The sequence below is a fragment of the Microtus ochrogaster genome, chromosome 2 (assembly GCF_000317375.1).
Source record: "Microtus ochrogaster isolate Prairie Vole_2 chromosome 2, MicOch1.0, whole genome shotgun sequence".
NCBI classification, from domain to species: domain Eukaryota; kingdom Metazoa; phylum Chordata; class Mammalia; order Rodentia; family Cricetidae; genus Microtus; species Microtus ochrogaster.
The window spans coordinates 90,132,029-90,152,243 of NC_022010.1; the positions used below are offsets into that span (position 1 = coordinate 90,132,029).

General features: G+C 39.3%; 1 protein-coding gene across 3 annotated transcripts in view; it reads left to right on the forward strand.

The window, feature by feature from the left end:
- Epha6 (EPH receptor A6) overlaps nucleotides 1-20,215 on the forward strand; it is a 918,005-nt gene that overhangs the window by 887,696 nt on the left and 10,094 nt on the right. For all 3 annotated transcript variants that reach the window (XM_026787030.1, XM_013353099.2, XM_026787032.1), the window contains one exon: nucleotides 14,760-14,953. In XM_026787030.1, coding sequence (XP_026642831.1) covers nucleotides 14,760-14,953 — 194 coding nt within the window. The remainder of the gene's footprint in view (nucleotides 1-14,759; nucleotides 14,954-20,215) is intronic.

Genomic DNA, 20,215 nt, shown 5'->3' on the forward strand with positions numbered 1-20,215 from the left:
GCCACCACCGCCCAGCTTAGCTAATATCTTGTAAACCCTAAATTCAATCACTGTAATACCTGCTTTATTCTAAACCTAAATGTTGCTCATGTACATATTCTATTTGAACAGAAATAAGCCATGCAAGCAAATCTCTAGAATCAAGTCCTCTTCAGCACCACGTCTAGAGACACATGGTAATAACTTGAATGACTTGTTCAAAAATTTAGATTGTAGCCATAGTGAATTTTTAGAATAAATCACAGCTGGAGAAAACAAGGAATAACTGTGACTTCTATTTTTCTTTGTTTGCTATTCATGCAGCTTCCACTTTGGGGTTAGTAATCTCCTGCCCTTAAGAAGTTTATGTTTTAACAGTTAAGAGAGAGACTGGAAATAAAATAAATAAGCAAAAAATACAATATATGACTTGACACTACTGGGAGTGAAACAAAAGAGGAAGATAAGAAACTTCAAGCTTAGATTTGATTTATTTTATAAAACACTTTCATAAAAGTCAGTCACTTATGTTAATAAAGATCATAATTAATCCTTTTTATTCGACATTAGAGAGAGTCATTCTAATAAAATTAGACCAAGAGAAAGAGCAATTTCCTGCATCTCTTGATCCCTAAATTTTCTTTCTTCTTGGGACACATTGCAGTCACAGGCTTAGGAAGCATGACCATGATGATGTGGATTGTGACTCAATTATGCAGACTACTTAAGCTTTGAAAGTGCCTCAGGTTTGCGACTAAATAATATGAGAAAGAAACGTGTTGGGTTCTTGTTTGATGTGCCTTCTAATAGCAAGAGGCTGTGATTTTGTCTCTGAAGAGACACTGGTGGCACTTACTCCAGCAAAGAAAGATTCATGCTCTCTCTTTGCTAGTGTCGGACTCTCCCTCTCTGCAGAGGTACCAAAGCATGGGCAGAACTTTCATAGGGCAGATCAGGTACAAGTGAGGATGCCAGACCACAAGACAGATTGCCGAGGAGGACAGCTTCTGTGGAGAATGGCCCAAATGTGCCATTTCAGCTCAGACAACCAGGTAAATTGTTCTTAATTGTTGCCTAGAGTAGTCCAGACCCTGTTGTCAGCCTCTCCCTGCCTGGATCATACCAACAGTTCACCCAGCAGTTCTGGCCATAGATCTTGATGATCAGCCTCCAAGATGACCGTTTAGAGAGTGATTTTGCTTATTAAGCCTCATTTGGCTGCCTGGATTCTATCTGGAACAGGAGAAAATCCTACAGCCAGGAATCACCTCCTGACACGGAGCCCGCTTGCCTTTGTTCTCGGCGTCAGGATGAACTTTTCTCCCCACAAAACCAAACTGGGGTCTCAGTCACTGTGGCTTCACTGTGCTTGTGGGTGACAAAAGAATACTCAAGGAAGAATCTGAGAACAGGGAAGGGAAAAGTGGGGCTAGAGATGGGGAGACGCAACTTGAAGCCTTCAGATCAACACATTACCAGATGATAGCAGAGTGAGCTAAAATCTTTTATGTGTTTCCTGAATACCTTCTGCTGCTACAGGAATGGGAGCTGGAATTCTGTTTAGCAAAACATATTGAAAGTTATCGTATCTGTGATGGATCCCATAACCAGAATTTCCATTTAGACGAAGAATTAGCTTAGTCAAAATTTCCTGACTACTCTGTGCCACGTGCTGTCTATTCCCTTCTTGTTCTGCAGTCCTTATTCATTGGGTCAAGATATAATTTTACATTTGACCATTTCCCACCAAGCTACTTTCTAAAAAAAGTGATGAGACAGGGAATAAAAGTCCAACTATGTTGTTCTGTTTCAATATTCTATATGCTTTTACCGCATTTTGGTGAGTTTTACAGAGCTGTGGGCACAGTTCAAATTGAACGTTACAATGTTTTATGATTGTTAATGAGCTTAGGAAATTTCAGACAGTTTTTAGGAAATAGTTTTTCTATTCTGCAGACTATGGTGTATTTTATTACAATGAACAATTCTGAGTCTGCAGAATCTGTGTTAGTGAATAATATAATGAGTTTCCCAAAGGTCAGTGGAATTGTACATTAGGGAAGGGAAATGAGAAAAAAAGGCAGAATGCATAGAACTATCCCATAAAAAAATAACAAAATATAATAGCTAGTGCCAGATGCTGAGGCATTCAGCAAGCACTTATTAAACATGTGTCAATCACCAGACCAGGTGTGCATGTGGGCCAAGGATGAGGAAAAGGAAAATCAATCCTCCACTGTGTTAAATGAAATAAACAAGAAGCAGAAAGACAGATGATGAGCTCTCTCCCACACAAGAAAGTGAAAGATGATCACACAGTGCTAATGAGGGGAACGATACTTAGCTAGACTCTAGGGAGGAGAGCTAAGCGGTACATGCGAGGACATCAAGCAGCAAGTTCCGAGTACCCAAACACATGCAGGTCAGAGAAACAAGGGCTAGTGTTCCATGTACACACCTAGGAAACTGGTGATTACATACTTTGGGTTTGAGGGGTTTGTTTGGTTTGGTTTGGTTTTTTGAGACATGGTTTCTCTATGTAGCCCTGTAGCTGTTCTTGGACTAGCTCTGTCGACCACGGGGCCATCAAACTCAGAGGTCTGCATGCCTCTGCCTCCCGAGGGCTGCGCTGGAGGTGTGTGCCATCATGCCTGGCTTGACTACACATTTTGTGAAGAACTAGATGAAAGCACTTTGAGGATACCCAGAGCCAAGAAATGACAAATAGCTACAGCAACAGGGCTGTAAACTGTGCTGACTGATCACTACCCACCATGCACCTGGATGGAATTCTCACTGTATTCCATAAACACAAAAGAATGAACGGGACATATTTCTCACTTGGGGAATCCATTGTTTTGGTGTAGAGATGAAGTCCTAATACAAATCCTACACCCAGACCAGTTAGAATGACCTATGCCAAGGACATATGCTGTACTTTTTTTATGTAATAAAACATTGTATGACTACAATATAGTGATTTCAAATATACCCAGAAAGCATGCAAACTATGCTTTCTTATTATTAATGAAAGAAACCTGATACAAGCTATCTTGAACAAAAGATTTTTTTTTTAAATCACAAAACAGCAGGTCACGTAGCACATTGAATCTGTGCATGCAGGGTTTAGTGTTGGCCTGAGTTTCTAGACTTTCTCTCGAATTACTCCATTCTTTGCTGTCTTGTACTATGGAACTCAGGATTCCAGCCTAGAAGGAGTAGTATAATGAAACCTTTCTCAAATTCTGAAAGCAATCCAATGTTAGTGAAGACTCTGGCTAGCTCTGTAAGGCCTCTGTTCAACCCCAACCTAGAGCTCCCTCAGGGAAGTGAATGCAGTGGTTAACCAGGACAACCTTCTCCATTCCAAGGTGATGGAGCACTGTGATTGCAAAGTTTTCGATAGTCAGATTGGAATGAGAGGAGGATTCCAAGTTGAAAGTAGTTGTGCAGCCGGAAGATGTATGAGGTTTTTCTGTTTGCTTGTCTAGTTTCATTTCTGTTCATCTCTTTGAGATATTTGTCAAGAGCAACATTATTGTAGTCTCGCCTTTGTGAGACACCAAATGTTAATAGGGTTTTTGTGATTTTTTTTTCACATTTAACCTGCATTTATTCTCTAGGCCCATGGACAAGGCATGGCTCACAATGACGATCACAGAAAGGAAAATGCCCAATACAGCAGTGGCACAAGATTGCTGGGGTATCATGCCCTGGGGAAGATCATGGAGGCAAAATGAGTAATGGGACTCAAGAAACCTTGTCCCCCATGATTTTGTGGTGTGATGCATCAAATCTTGAACTATATAACTCTAAGTGTATGTACCTACCAATCCCCGTGCCCACGTGATCAGGAACCAAGGTACTCTAGCTCTGGTCACTGAAAAGGACCAGAAAATGGCACTATCAATCATGTCTGACCTTTTCTCATTCTCCATGATGAAGTAACAGAGATGGTACTGGCCATGTTACTCCTTTTAAATTGATACCTGCAGTCCTAGTTAACTCAATGGCACTTTTGTGTTGTAAGGAGGGCCACTTGTTGGTTTCCAGCCACCCAGCTAGCTTAGACCCAAAATAGTCACACAGAAACTGTATTAATTGAAACACTGCTTGGCCCATTAGCTCTAGCTTCTTATTGGCTAACACTTACAACTATTAATCTGTGCAACACCATGTAGCAGTGGTTTACCAGTAAAGTTTCTGCATGTCTGACTCTGGCAGCTCCTTGTCATCTCTCTGACTCTGCCTTCTTTCCCCCAGCTTTCAGCCTAGCTTTCCCTACCTACTTAAATTCTGTTTTGCTATAGGTCCAAAGCAGTTTCTTTATTCATTAATGGTAATCAAAGTACACAGAGGGGATTCCTACATCACTTTTACTTCTAGATTAGGAGAACATGGGCTCCCCTGGCAGGTCTTACTTTTCTGTGTCCAAATGTGCTCCACTGTCAACCACAGTGAGGCAGTGACTAGCCACATACCTGATGTGAGATATTATAGGTTAAAATGTTGATTTTAGATACTGAGAAAGTGACTTCTTGGCTTGAGGTAAGAGTGATCTGAGATATGTTTTAATTTGATAGATCCTCCGAAAGAGGATAGTCTCATACAGGATCTGATCACTTGCAAAGCTCCCCTGAAACTAACTACAGTAAATAAGTAAGTGAGTAAGGCAATCAATCAATCATAGTCAGCTACAATGCTTAGAGATAATTTTCTTGTAGCCAGGGTAGAAGTGATATTCCAAGGTAATAACAGGACAAATTGAAAAGACTAGTAGACCTGCAGGGTCTCCCGACATCAGCAGCATCAGTACTTGTGGTGGTGGGGGGGGTCTATTCTGAACACTGGAGTTGATGCTTACCAGCAATACAAGCCTCTACATACTAGATTCCAGTAGCAATCCCCTACTGTAATAACAACAACAGCAAAAAAAAGTCTATGGTTAGTGACTTGTCAGAGGTGGAGGACAAAATTAACTCCAGTTAAGAACTACTAATAAAATACCTAGGAAGTTCGGAGTTACAATCCAAGGCCCATGGCTGACTGAACACTTGGAAGAGCAGATTAAGCTTTCTGGTATAGCATTTCTTAGAGTTCAAAATAACCAGCTGTAGACATTGAAGAAACAAAAGATAACTCATATATACCACCTGCTACATATAAATCTATCATGAGTAATAAAAGCCTGGATTTTATGGATTTGATAGAAATCACCTATTTTTGTTAGACACAGATTTTTTTTTATGTATTTTAAGTATCGAACTTTATTGGTCCATTAAGATATCAAACCACAAATACATGAAGAATATTGTGATAACAGGATAAATATTTAAAACAAACAATAATTTAAAACATGAGAAGGGGGCTGGAAAGATGGCTCAGTGGTTAAGAGCACTGGCTGCTCTTCCAGAAATCTTGAGTTCAATTCCCAGCAACCATATGGTGGCTCACAACCATCTGTAATGAGATCTGGCGCCCTCTTCTGGCATGCAGGCATTTATGCATGCAGAATGTTGTATACATGATAAAAAAAAATGCAAAGACTGAATCTTTACCTGTCAATATGAACCTTGTGTTTAAAGCAACAAAATTTCCTACTTAGAACTAGAAATCAGGGTGCTGAAGAGAAGGCGAACAGAAAACAACAACTTTAGATGAGTAGCCCATTGAAACTTCAAGGTAATTCTCTTGGGTGTATGCCATTATTGTCCCCATTTCTAGGTAAGAGAAGTGGAGCTTAGAAAAGACCAGTGATCGACCCAGGTTATTGGGGAGCCATGAAATTGAATTTTATGTCCCTGCTTAATCCAAAGTGCCTGCTTTTGCTGCTAATCTGTAAAGCAGACATTCAGGATTCCAAGGAGTCCACATTCCACCACTAGCTCTACCTAATGAGGCCAAAGCATCGTTAATTATGCATGCTACCCCATTACACAGAAGTGTTTGCATTCCTCCCTGCTTGTGGGGGGATGCAGGCTGACCTATCACTGTTGAGAAATGGAAAGCCTCCTTGAGGCTTTTTGGACCTCGATGTTAAAATTTTATGAAATGTTCTCTCTTGTTGCTACGTTTCTTACAAACAGTTTAGTCATATTTTCATGAATGACAGAACTATCCCATCGCTTGAAACATTTCTCAGGTAGATTGAACGTGGGGGATGTCTAGCTGCTTTAAAGCATGTGAAGTTTATCTTTCATTTTCGTAAGGTAGGTCAAGGTAATGTATGTTATTTTGAGCCAAATCCAGAATCCAATGTGGATGAGCAAGCTCCAAAGATGGCACCAAGAGCACCACACTTCTTCACGCCAATGCTTGTACCAGGTAATGAGCTTCAGGGGCTGGGGGAAGGGGATCAAAATATGAACAGCAGGAAGTAACCAAACCCACAGAGTCAGTAGGTGGGGAAAAGGCCAGCTTCGTTTAAATGAGAAGCGGCTTCAGTAGCAGTAATGATCTAACTGCCAGACTGAGAAGAAAAGCCTTGAAGCAGAGCAGCAGAAGCCTCCTGGGTGAGCTATCACTTAGGCTTTGCCATGAAACTCATCTGTTTTCCTCAGAGGAAAGACATCAGGGAACAAGGAAACATCACTTGAGGCCACAAGAAGCATAATGCTACTGCAGTGGCTGGGTTTTTCCTCCTCACTTTAGAAAAGCTTTTGTGTAATAATAATGACTTTCCCTACACGTGACTTTCTGATGTACACTGCTCACTAGATGGGGGGACATGGGATGCATCTTCCAGGTCTTTATTTTTGGAAGTGGTGTGGTGGAAAACATCTTTCAGAAATTGAAGAAAGAAGTATGTTTCCTGTATTTCCTGATTGCCCTCCTAATTCTATAACCCATCTAAGCTAGGGGTCAGCACCACAGCCAAGACTGGAGGATGGCCAGAATTCACTTTCCTAGACATGCAGTGTGGTTTTATGACTCAAGCAGTCCAGTCCATTTCAATTTTTTTCTCTGATTAGATTTTCCAAACTCGACTGTGTTATGTAATGGTCTCTGTGTAATGACCTGTGTACGATACAGTAAATTGCTAAAAACCCATTCCTATTATTTCAACCTTCCATTTTACAGAGGGGATTTTTGCCTTGATTTGAATATGTATTCTACTGAAGCAATTTTCAAAATGGTCTTCATCTTCTCAGCTTTTCAGTAATTCGCACTCTTGGTGCACAGGCATTTGGTTGATAGACACCATTTTAACTAAATGAACACTAATTGTACCTGCAGGATGGATGCCGGCTTCAGAAACAAGAATAATAGGGAATACAAAAAAAAAAAAAAAAAAAAAAAAACACCTCAATGACTCATCATTGCTAAACAATTCAGTCAGTAAAGTAAGTAGAGGAAACCAGTAACTTGTTACCACAACCATGGAAGTTTTAAGAAAAAAATATAGTTTTTATTTTCTAACTACATGATCAGAAAACTAGATAACCTACAGCATCTACAGTGTTTTTACACACACGCATGCAGAATCAGCTACACCTTTGATTTCAACTCAAAAGAAATGTATTTGCCATTTTTGGTTGTCAGAATTTTTATTTTTGTTCCCTGGGGTCATTTACACAGAGTTTACTTTAAAGTTTCCTTTCTGTCTGTGCTCAGTCACTTTTTCACAGACTTTAAATGGTTTTTGTGGGCCCAGGAACTGTAATATTAAAAGTTGCCCAATATGTTTCTGAATTCAAAATAAGGTTCTGAAGAAGAAAAGTTTACTTTTCCCCACAAGGGAGATTTGGGATTTGAGAATTGGCCCTCTTTAAAAAAACAAAAAACAACAACAACAAAAAAAACAACCATTTTAAATAAATTAGTTTGGGACCTAATCTATATTTCTAAAAACAGGGTAAACCACAATAAGGAAACTGGCAAATAAAAAATTTGTGGTTTTGCCCAAATCTTCCTATTTTTTGTTAACAAGGCATATCCTCCATCCAAGTCTGCTCTCTAGTTCCCTTATGGTGACACCCAGAGCTCTCTACCAAATGCGGGGGGGAGGGGGGTGGTAAATTTAGGTAGTTAGCAAAGTTCCTTCAGCTTCAGACTATCTGCAGACGTAGCTTCTGGTGCAAAATGTCCAATTGCAGGCACACCTGGGTTCTTATTTCTTTATCAGTAGCAGAGCCTTGTTTGTGGACGTCAAGGTCTTCAATGTTTCTTTATTGTCACTGTTACAAGCTACTGTAAAGTACAGAAAAGGCGTCACTTACTTCTGGTCCCAGAGGTGACATTCCTTTTGTTTTCCTTATTAAAAAATAATTACATCATTTTCCTCTATTCCCTTTATCACTCCAGCTCTTCCCATGCCTTCCACACATACCTTACTCCCTCTCAAAGTCCTGGCTTTCTCTTCTTTAGTTGTTCTATACTTCCAAGTACATAAATACAACCGGCTGAGTCTATTCAGTACCACTTGCAGTACCTATAAAGTGGAGAGCCCCCATCTACTGCCACTGTGAGGTGGGAGCAGGGCAGGCACCATTATGATGAGCAAGTGTGTGGTAGAAAATGGGAAAGAAAGAAAAGCAGAACAGCTTGAGCATTGTGAAGAGAGGCAGCTCTGGAGATGTGAGGCTGGAGAGGAACAGGCTGACTGACAAGAGGCCTGCAAAGCCACCTGAGGCCTTGGTGATGTCTGGTACCATGCTTCCACTGAGGGCCTTTCTGTGTCTGTGGCCATGCAGCAACAGTGGTCAGGGTCAATGTCCTTGCCCCATGTTACCACCAAAGGCCATTTGGTTATCCCTGGTCTGGCCATGTGGATGTCCAAGAGCTGTGCAGAGCTGGCCTGGCCCCTCACCTGGCCAAGACAGCACAGAGTTTAAAATGGCTTTCCCTCAAGCTACCCCTAAAAGACAGTTTTCAGAAGTCACAGAGCTGAAAATTGCAGCTCCATTGCTTGACTTAACAAGGCTTCATGCGTGACAGTGCTCGGAAGAGATTAGCAGATTTTGAGGAGTTCATTTAAACCAGCTGAGAGACTACAACTGTTTCCTAATGACCAAAGCAAAGAGCTAGACTGAACAGATCAGAGGTGAAGTCTGAGATCCAAGATGAAGTGATGTACAGTAATAAATATTGATATCTAGGGAGAAAATTGCCCTAGGGCTCCAGACATGGAAGCCGTTGGAAGACAAGGCCATGACAGCTGGGATCACACAAGAAGAGCACAACAAAGAGGACTCAGGGGCTAAACTTGGCAAATAAGTTGGGGAAATGGCTCAAGTCGCAGAAGAGAATGTCTCCTCTACTTCTTTGAGTCAGAGGCTGGGGTGAGGATGACGTAAGTCTATTTTTGATGTGATACTGCCTTACCTACCAATTTGTTTATCTTCAGTTTTCTTACCTACAGCATGTACAATGTACATGTGTATCTTTAAATGAGGTAAGCTGTGTTCCCAGCTCATGACTTGGCACAGAATAAGTTCTCAAATGGTGTGTGTGTGTGTGTGTGTGTGTGTGTGTGTGTGTGTGTGTGTGTGTGTGTGTGTGTTAAATCTAAAACTCAAGAGCTGATGAAAACTGGACAAATGGGCCAGAGATGTGGCTCAGTCAGTAAAGTACTTTCCATATAAACACGAAGGTCTGAATTCAGAACACCAGCAACTAGGTAGAAAGCCACACACATCTGTAATCCAGTCCTAGGGAAGCCAAGACAGGAAGACCTCATGAAATAGCTGGTCAGCAAGTCTCACTCAATTGATGAGCACCAGGCTCAATGAGAGACTCCGTCTCACAAAATACAGTGGAGATCAATTTAGAAAGATAATGACATTGACCCGGCTCCCTAAGCATGCGCACACACACATACACATACATTCACAAGTTCATGCGCATATAACACAGATACACATATGCAAACACACCAGATTCATTGTCACTCAAGTCCCCAACAAATTACTTATCTTCCTGGGTCCTTCACCAAGCCCAAAACTTAGGAGTTACTATTATCTCTCACATCCACTGCCAATCTATCTCCTTTAGACTTTCCACAGTGAACTTTTTTAAAAGCAAAGATCTAATATCATTCACTTGCTAAAACTGTTTTCTTCTTTGTTGAAAGTCTAAATTTGTATGTATCAATATTTGTTGCATCACTATTTACAGTAGCTAAGGTGTGGAACCAAACCTAGGTATCCATCAACAGGTGAGTGTATAAAGAAAATGTGGTATATTTTTCAACCATAAAAAAAGGTGATCTCCATTTCAGAAAAAATGGATATGACTGGAGATAATTATCTTAATCAAATTAGTCAGCCTCAGAAAGACAGATATAGCATGTTGCCTCTTATTTGTGGATTCCAGATTTGCATGTGCATATATACATATGTGTGTATGTATAAATTCACATATGCATACATGACTTGAAAGTAGAAGTTAAACTGTCTAGGGAGAGTAAAAGGTGGTAATGAGAGGGTATGGGGCAGATAAGAAGGGTAGGGATCATGTGAGTAATATTCTCAAAGTACATTAGATACATTAATATGCACTTGACCTCATGAAACCCAATACCATGTACAATAAATACGTGTCAATTAAAATATCATAATCAGTGAAAAATGAAAGTTTAAGTTTATAATATACAAAAGCACTAATGATGTAAGAAATAAATATTTTATCTCTTATGCAGTTTTAGATTTTTTTAAGACTTTTCCATCCACACAAATCTACTATAAGTAGCATTTGCTATGAGTCCCCACTTGGCCCTGCAAGCTTCCACACACCCTGTATGTTCACCGCCCCCGAGCAGCCATCCTAAGGCTGGGCTAGGTTCTACTGGTGCTCCCACAGACTTCTGTTTTAGATGATACTTGCCATACTCTCAGGTATTTGTCCCCTTTGCTAGATTACACACTTCTGAATCACAGATATATATCATGCTGTGTCACCTTTTATACTAGAATTACAAAGAGGACACTTTAAGTGATTATATAAGTGATATATAATAGATAAGTGATATCTGTTTGGGTGAAAAATATCAAATATCCATTAGGAATATACTTTTGTGCATCTAGTTTCAGGCTGCTTTTGAAGTTAGAGTTTTTAGATGTGTGAGCAACTTTACGTGAGTCTCTTCTTTTCTGTGATTAGATGTCTTAGCTATAAAATGATAAGAACTGTAGCTCCTCCATAGGTCTGATTCAAAGACAAAAATAACAAGCGCACATCACTGGTACTAGAATTTTGCAAATGGGACTCAAGAGCTCTCGATAATTAGCTGGATGCTCTTCTGCCGTCACCATTGTTGTACTGTCGTTGCTGTTGTTCAACAAGACGGATTCCGTTCAGGTTAGACAACTGTCTTGTGCCAGGATTTAAAAATAAATTTCATAAGACAATGTATTAAAGAACAGAGAAAACTTAAAAGACCAAGAGGTCAGCAAGAAGGAGAATTATGGGATTCGAATCCTCCGATTGCCCCTGAGACAGCTATGTAGGAACTGACACTCTGCTGGACACATAAGGGCAAAATTTCCATAGAGCAATACCACCTTCTTTTCTCTTAGAGAAAAAGCATCAACACTGAGGGAGTTCTCTCCCTGATAGATGTCAAGTGGTCTGTCTGAGTTTTTATTGTTAACCATTTCCATGGGTTGTCTAGAAGAGTCTTGGGAAAATATAGGTCTCTTGAGGGGTAAGAGGAAGATCACAGCCAAACGATGAATATAATAAAGTTCTTTCTTAAGGAAGAGCAAGTACCCTGTCACCTGAATGGTCTAAGAAAACAATAAGATTTAGGGTAGTGTCAGCTGATGACATTTTTGTAAATTACTCTTGCATTCTTCAGGACTTCAGATGCTATCATGCTTTCCCCAGAGTCTATTTGAAATAGCTAGATATTCCAAATTTTATAAAAGTATGTTCCTCTATCAAGACAAATCAAAGGTGTTTCAATAATTTCTGTTTATATCATCAGCATTTACTAATACGCCTGACACTAAATGAAAAGAATGAAAAATCCAGAGGTGTAATTCCTGCATTTGTGTATACATAGCCTGAGAAAAAGCAATAGAAAAAGAAATAAAATAAAAGTAATAGATGCAATAGAGGTATGCATAAGACTCAGAAACATAACTGGGCAGTAGTGCTGTATGCCTTTAATCCCAGCACTTGGGAGGCAGAAGTAGGTGGATCTCTGTGAGTTTGAAGCCAGCCTATTATTCTACAAAGTTAGCTCCAGGATAGCTAGAGCTGTTACACAGAGAAACCCTATGTCAGAAAAAATCAAAACAAATAAACAAACAAGAAATTCAGAAACATTCAGAAATAATGACTCAGTTAATTAAACATTACATTTTATAGACTACAAAGTATTTTTTTAATTAACTGAGAATACTAAGTTTAGGGCCCAGATAAAAACAATGAAGTCAGATTAACATGTGTAACAACAAAGGGTAACATGGTAAGCAGTATTAATGTTTTCTTCATGGTATAAAATTTAACAGGAAAATATTCTATGATGAAAATCAAAACCAGTATTTAAGGAATAACAGAGAAGACATCTGGAAGTCACGAGGATTAAATACAGGTCCTAATTCTGCCGCATAATAACATGTGAATCTAGGCAAGTCTCCCTGCCTCTCTTTTTACGATGTTAAAAAGTAGTGATAATAGTAACCACCATACTGGGTAATTTTAGGCAGTAAACAAAAAAGTATAAGGACCAAGCACATAGAAAGTGTTCAATAAAAACAACCTTTTCCTCCCAATATGACCTCACTTGTCAATGTCTTATTTTATGCATTTATCCTCACATAACTGTGGCAAATTGGCTCTCATGCTCCCAGGGTACAACCTCAAAATTGTTCTCTAAATCATTCTGTCCTATTCTTATAATTACTTTCAGAAACCATTCACAGTAGTTTTGATTGATTTCAAGCATTTTTATCCGTTTGTATTTCACTAAAACATGCAACAAAGTGACTTTATCTCAAGACCATTTGGTACCAAAAGCAGTCGGGAAGGAAGGAAGGAAGGAAGGAAGGAAGGAAGGAAGGAAAAAAGGAAGGAAGGAAGGAAGGAAGGAAGGAAGGAAGGAAGGAAGGAAGGAAGGAAGGAGAGATGAGAAACAATAATATTCAATAATGTAACATAAAAATGATAGTAAATATTAATATCCATAAAGATTAAAGTATTCTGGGACTGGGAGAAATATCCATGAGTAAAATGCCTGCTGCTCAAGCATGTGAACCTGAGTTTGGAGCCCCAACATCATGTATGAAGTTGAGTATGACAAGAACATATCCATACCCCCAGTGCTGGGATGGAAGAGAAACACTTGGATGGCAGGGACTCAGTAGCCAGCTAATCTGGCCAAGCTCCAAAATCAGTGAGAGACCCCGCCTCAAAATCATAAGGTAAGCAATGATAGAAGAAGATAGCTGAAATCAATGCCTCGCTTCCTCATACCCGTGCACAGGACATCGGATGCACACATGCAAAGTATTACGGTCACAAAAATATCCTAAGAAATTCTTTGATACTGAAAGAGTTGAAAGTTAGCAATTAAGAGGATCCTGAAGAGATATTAATGCTTCTGTTTTACAAATTGCATCTGACATATATTTGGAATATTTTAGTCTGTCAAATGTGTCAATTTAAGAAGAAATTAAAATGAGATGTCAGTATTAAAAAAAAAAACTTCATAGAATACATGCAGATGGTCCTGCAATAGAACTCTTAACAAAGCAAGGTTAACATTGAGTTTTATATTTTGGTTCTTGTTAGGGGGTGGATTTGATTGATGTCTGTTTTAAATATGTTTGATCCTCAGCTTCCCTGCTTTAAAATTGGTTAAAAAAATATTCCCCCATAGATGATACAAGAATGAAGGTTCAAATGACTACCTTTGATCTGTTCTTCAAAAGCTAATCTGTATGAATTCAGAATTGATTTTTTTTTCCATCTCAAGGAAATTCCTCATGGTAGGAGCTGGCAGATAATACTTTCACCAAGGAAATGGCCTGTGTGACATAGCCTTAGGTAGATTCTAACCACCAGGCAGTCATCCCCTTTCATTCTTAATTCTTACGTGGATTCCTTTATCTAGTGCTGGACAGGAAGTCGGAGTTTAAAATAAATTGAGTGAACTAAAATTAATCCAGATCAAAATTTCAATCCCTCAGCACTGCTAGCTCCACAGTGGCCACACATCTAGTCACTACCATGTCCTACAGAGAGATCCACTCTCTCACCAGAGGACAACCTGTACGGCACTCAGATGAACGCTCCTGTGTTTTTAGGCCTTGATTCTCACCTCTGTTAGCATTTCATACTATGAACTAACTTAGGGCTTATGGCAAAACTACTTCACTGCCAGGTTAGTGTCAGCATAAAGGAAAATCCAAAGTCAATGAGGAGATCCAAAATAAACAACAAAGAGAGAACAATGGGCTTAAAAAACACACTGACTTTATTGTAAGTAATCATGTTACCTTACTGATGTTGGCATCAGGGTGTCAGATAGTCCAGCAAATGTACACAGAAGCTGTTTTTTCAGAGTGTGAAGATGTAGCTTAACTATGTGTACACCAGCAGCGTATACTTACAGCACATTTTCTCCCCAGAAGGGGCAGCAGATGCTATTGAGTTACGAGCACTTCCTGTTCAGAACTTATATATTTAGCTTTGCTTGGGCCCTGCGTGGCATCCTAAGTATTTTTCATGCTTACTGGTATTCTGGTTTTCACTGCTTGCATATAAAGATGCTATTGCTTAACACACCTCTTGTCACCAAAGTAAGAGAGTGATCTGTGTATGTTTGCATTTAGGTTATTTTGTCCATTGAAGAAGGTTACAGACTTCCAGCTCCGATGGGCTGCCCACCGTCTCTACATCAGCTCATGCTCCATTGCTGGCAGAAAGAAAGAAACCACAGGCCAAAATTTACTGACATCGTCGGCTTCCTTGACAAACTGATCCGCAATCCCAGTGCCCTTCACACACTGGTGGAGGACATTCTTGTGTAAGATGCATAATTTTGGTCTTTCTTCCCCTGACAATCATAATTTCTTTTGGGCCACAGGCAAGAACAAGAGGTAGAGGGAATAAGTTTGCCCTAGTAACTATCTCATCACTGACCCTGTATAAAGCTGAGCAGATAAATTACTAACATGGAAGAAAAATATGGATTGTTCACAAGAAAAAAATCCCCCTTCCTTTATCTCTGCATCTAATCTGTCTGCATTACTTTATTTACATTTCTTTTATGTGAATCTTTGATATTTATGTCTTTCTTTATTGATCCCTCTTTATTTTTATGAGTAGAATTTTTGTGCCTGAGTATGCCCACTCTAATTTTCTTTCCATTCCATGTTCCATCCCTCTATTTGAAATGGCGAACGGACAGGGTAATTTGTGAATCACCAGAAGTAAGGATTTTCCCTGCTAGCCTGATCACACCTTGCTGTTGTTATTTTCCTCTCCCCAAATCAAAACAGGGTAGGCACTCATACACCATTCTGTAACCTTCAGTACAACCAAGGAAATTACTCACTTCTCTCTGAAGAACAATAAGGCAGAGAGGAATGGAAGCAAAAATAACCCTCATCTCCATCTGAAATATTACACTTAAAATATCATCACTGTCTCCTTTTAGCCTAGATTATAAATAGCCAAGGCATACCTTCCTGAATCACAAGATGGCCACGGGATACACAGACACATCACTGTAGGTCACAGGTTCTAGTCAGTATAGAGTTTTAGTAACAATAAGACTAGGCTCTTTAAGGGCTGTTTGAAGCAGACCTCTTTTTACAGCAGATCACGTAAAAGTTCACCTCTAAACCACTAATTGGCAGCCTCAGCAAAAGGAAGCCAAGCATGAAATAGCTAGTGATTCAAGTACTGCTGCAGTCCAGCTTAGGAAGCTGTGAGCAAAACGCCCAGAAAAGAAGAACATGTTGGATTTTATTAGAAAGGCAATGGGCAGTCATTGAAGGATGTTTAAACAAGAGAAGGGCGTGCTTACAGTTGCACTTCTGGAAGACCCCTGGACTGTTGATTTAGACTATGAATGCAAAACAAGACATACGATGGGAAACAGAGTCACGTGTGGCTTCAGAAATCCGAGCTATAAAAGTTCAAGGCTAAAGTTATAAAAAGAGAATAAAGATGAGATCAGGAGCAATATAAATAAACAATATTAATGTGGCTTGGTCACTGAATAAATATGGAAGGAAGAAGAAAGAAGTAGATATTTGTCGTGTTTTTATTTTTTATTTTTTTTAATTTTTGTACAAAAAGTTGGTGGTAAACTTGCTAAGATAAGAATAGGAAAAATTTTTGTAGCATGAATGAGATGATTTGGCGGCATTCTGAGATTCCTGTGGGGTGGTCAAGTGGAAATTCTATAGGTGCATCACTTCTAGATTGAATTTGAAGTAAGAGATCTGGGTTACAGAGCTGAAGAGATGGTTCAGCAGTTAAGAGTGCATTCTATTCTTTAGTCAGTTTCCAATACCTATACAGGGTTGCTCAAAACTGCCTGTAGCTTGAGTTTCAGAATGTACGAGCCACTTCTGACTCCGTGGGTTCCAACACCCATGCATGTACACCCACATGTAGACACTCGTGCATAGCCTAATTACTTCTTCTCAGAGACCTAGGCTAGAGGTGAACATTCGAAACTGACCAGCACATAGATTATAACTGAAGGAATTAACATAGATGACCTATGAAGAAAATAAGAAATGCAAATAAACAGAAAAAAAGAAGGCTACTATCTGGAATATCAAGATTTAAGACATGATCCCAAAAAATCAATAACCAAAGGAGACTGAAAAAGAAGAGCCAGACTGGTAATGCAGGAAATAAAGGTGGATCTACAGCATAAAAAGCCAAAATAGAAAGTGTTTCAAGGAATGTGATACCCAAGCCTTCACAAAGCTTCAGTAAAAACAAAGAGGAGTGTTTAGCTGGATTTAGCAGGGAGGTACACAGGTTCAGGAGCAGCCTCAAAAGGATAATTTTTAATAACATTTATGAGGTAATAAAGAGGGACTACAAAGTCAAAATAAAGATCAATACATAACAATAACTTTGATTTCCAGATACCAGTCTCTTACAGGCAACATAAGTCGAGAAAATATTTGTTGATTTTTGTTTTAATATTTTTTTTTAAAATAAAGTGTTCATGCTTTCACTATTGAGAGAACATCCTAATGGAAACATACTACAAAATAAGTCTACCTTCATGGAAGAAGACATCACATCACACCCCTAAAGCCAACTCATTACTCATTACCTCTGGGCTTCTTGTAACCCAGGGCCAACAGACTCCCCGGTGGCTGTAGCAAAGCTTTCTACCTGTGAAGTGACTCTAGTCATCATCTGTAATAGACAGACACAGCACTTTCTTAACTGCATTTTGACACTGTGAGTAATCATCTTATTTATAAAATATTCAGGAAGACTGTCAAATCAGAAAATGACCAAAGAAATGGAAAAAGGACAGATAGGTCAAGGCAGATGCAGGGTGCTGATTGAGAGACCAAGATCCGTGATGAAGTCTCTGCCATTCTCTAAGAGTCTCACCACACACAGGTCGGAAGTTGCATCCTTCACATAATGTTGTCAGATTGGTTCAATGCCTAAACCTAATCTCTCTGAAAGAAAGGGAATTTTTAGTGAGTGATTTTTCTCTCCTTGTTCATGACAGAGGAACATGAACTTTTTGTTTTAATATATTTTTGTTTGAGAAACAAAATGAGCTGGAGTTCCCAGGGTATCATGCCTGAAACTAATCTTTATTCTTATTATCACAAGAGCCAGAATTGGATTTCCTTGTCCTTCTGTTCGCACCATATTCCCACTGTCATCCACACACTCTGTTTCTAATCTCAGAGAACTGAGACACTTTATTGTAATGAGATGGCCAGGTTGGTTTTGTGTTTATAAAACAACAACAGGCTCCACATGAGAAGCCCCTCCACCTCCCAAGTCCCAAGAACACTTGCCTGTCCCAGATAAATGTTGGATTAAGGAAACATGACCATCAGTCTTTGTGATTGAATGCCTCTAAAACATGCCAGCTGGGGAGATGGCATAAGAGTGCTTACTCTTCAAACATGAGCATTAATCTGAGTTTGAATCCCCAACACCCACATTAAAAAAAAAACTAAGCATGACTGTATGTGCCTGTATCCCCAGCATCAGAGATAGAGATAATAGAAGCTCAAGAGCTTGCTGGCCAGGCAGCTGGTCAAACCAAAACAGCAAACTTCCAATTCAGTGAGAAATCCTGTCTCAAGGCTGTATGGCAGAAAATAAAAAATTTGATGTCCTGCTCTAGCTTCTGCATGACCACATTTATGCAGCCTGCACATTTATGCAGTGCACACACACACACACACACACACACACACACACACACATGCAGAAGAGGCTAAGTAGATAATGCACAGCCATTATTAGATTCTCCTTAACTCCAGTGTCCCCAACTCCAGGTTTCTCTCCTTTCTACGCCAACACAGACATTGTTCTTTCATCAAAAATATACCCATGGTTTTTATTTCACCCTTAATTGCCTTAATTGTCTTAAGAATTTACTTGAGAAACTTTTGCTCTTTGTCTTGGCAATGGTAATAAGTGGAGGGAAAAATAAAATAACTAAGGAGAATAAGGAAAGCTATGGAACCCACAGTTAATAGTTTGATGCCAGTAAATTAGAGACTTCATAAATCTCATTGGTAGCCTTTCCTTGCAAATACCTGAGTGTTTTCTACAGAAAAGATGTTGAGCCAAGGCTTTCAGGACTGGGAAGAGCAATTCTTACTCTTGCCTTCTGCTGATATCCCTCTGCCTGATACTTCCCCATAGGCTTATTCTCATTTCTGTAGAGCTCCCAATGCACTATTGTAAAATGTATGGACATATCTGAGATCACAGTGATTAATATAAGAATGTCATTAAATCCAGCTAACTGCTAACAGATTTTCAAAATTACCTTCTTGATGGAGGCATGCAACCTTCCATAAATGCAATATTAATGTACCTTCATTAATCACTTTATAATAATTTCCTCTCAAAGAGTTATTTGTAATTGTCCCATGGTACTTGAGGTCAGGGTTATGTGCAGAAGAGCAATTGAACCAATGCCTGACTGTCCTTCTGTTTCTCCCTCTATTTTGTTCTTACTCCCACAACACTCGGGGTCAACCTTGTAGTTCCCAATTAAAGGCAGGTATAATCCTATAGAGTCTAGGGATCCGTCTGGCTATCTGAAGTTTAATAGCACAAAGTGGTCTGATTACCATATGGTGTCCTTTCACTAAGCCCTACCTACCTTCCCCAGCCTACCACATCTCCCTGCACATTTATTCTCCATCCTTTCCAGCGCTCCAGGCTCTGATGTCTGCTAAGTCTACTAGATTGAGGTCAGGTAGCTGCACTTTTTGGCAATGCTACAAAAATGCAATCAGGAAATAACACTCCTCGGGCTTAGTGTATATAGCTCAGTGGTAGAACCCTTGCTTGCTTCCTATAAGCAAGTTCCTACTTTCAATGCTTAGTATTGCAAAAAGCAAAAAAAGAGGAAGGGAAAGAGTAGGTCGTGGGGAAAGAAAACATTTCCAATTCTGTTCCAAACCTGCTGCAAATCACTGGCAAACAATTTTGTGTTTTTTAAACATCAATTCAGTGATGATATCTGGGGATATGAAGCAATTGCTCAGATAGATAAGCTGGTCTGGAATGGTCTATGAGCTCATTAGTCATGTTCTGCTCAAGCCAAAGCACATTGTAAATATTTTCACTATTCACTGGCCATAGTTAGGGGTCTTGTAAATGAGTATTTCTTAGTAACTTTAACTACTATCTTCCTTAGTACATACAATCGTATGGTTGAATTTTCAAGCACTTGCTTTCTAGTGAATGCAGAAAGTAGAAATACAGCCATGTCAACACTGTAATGCTTCTGCTTCAGAAAATGATGAGAAACCTAAGACCAAATAGCACTATTATCAATGGAATACACTCATCTTGTATTCCATTCATAATTTTCAACAATTTAATATACAATTTTCCATCTATTTTCAAAAGATTTTTCACAATGCTGACTAGGTTCTGTATTATCAACATCTACAAAATTGTTTATGTCTATAAACAAGCCATAGAAAATGTGTTTTATTTTGATTTTGTTCATGACACTTTATTGATGTTTTATCATACAGAAATAGCTGCCTGGTCAAACCTGTGCATAAATTGTAAAATAATCAGCTTTGTGAAA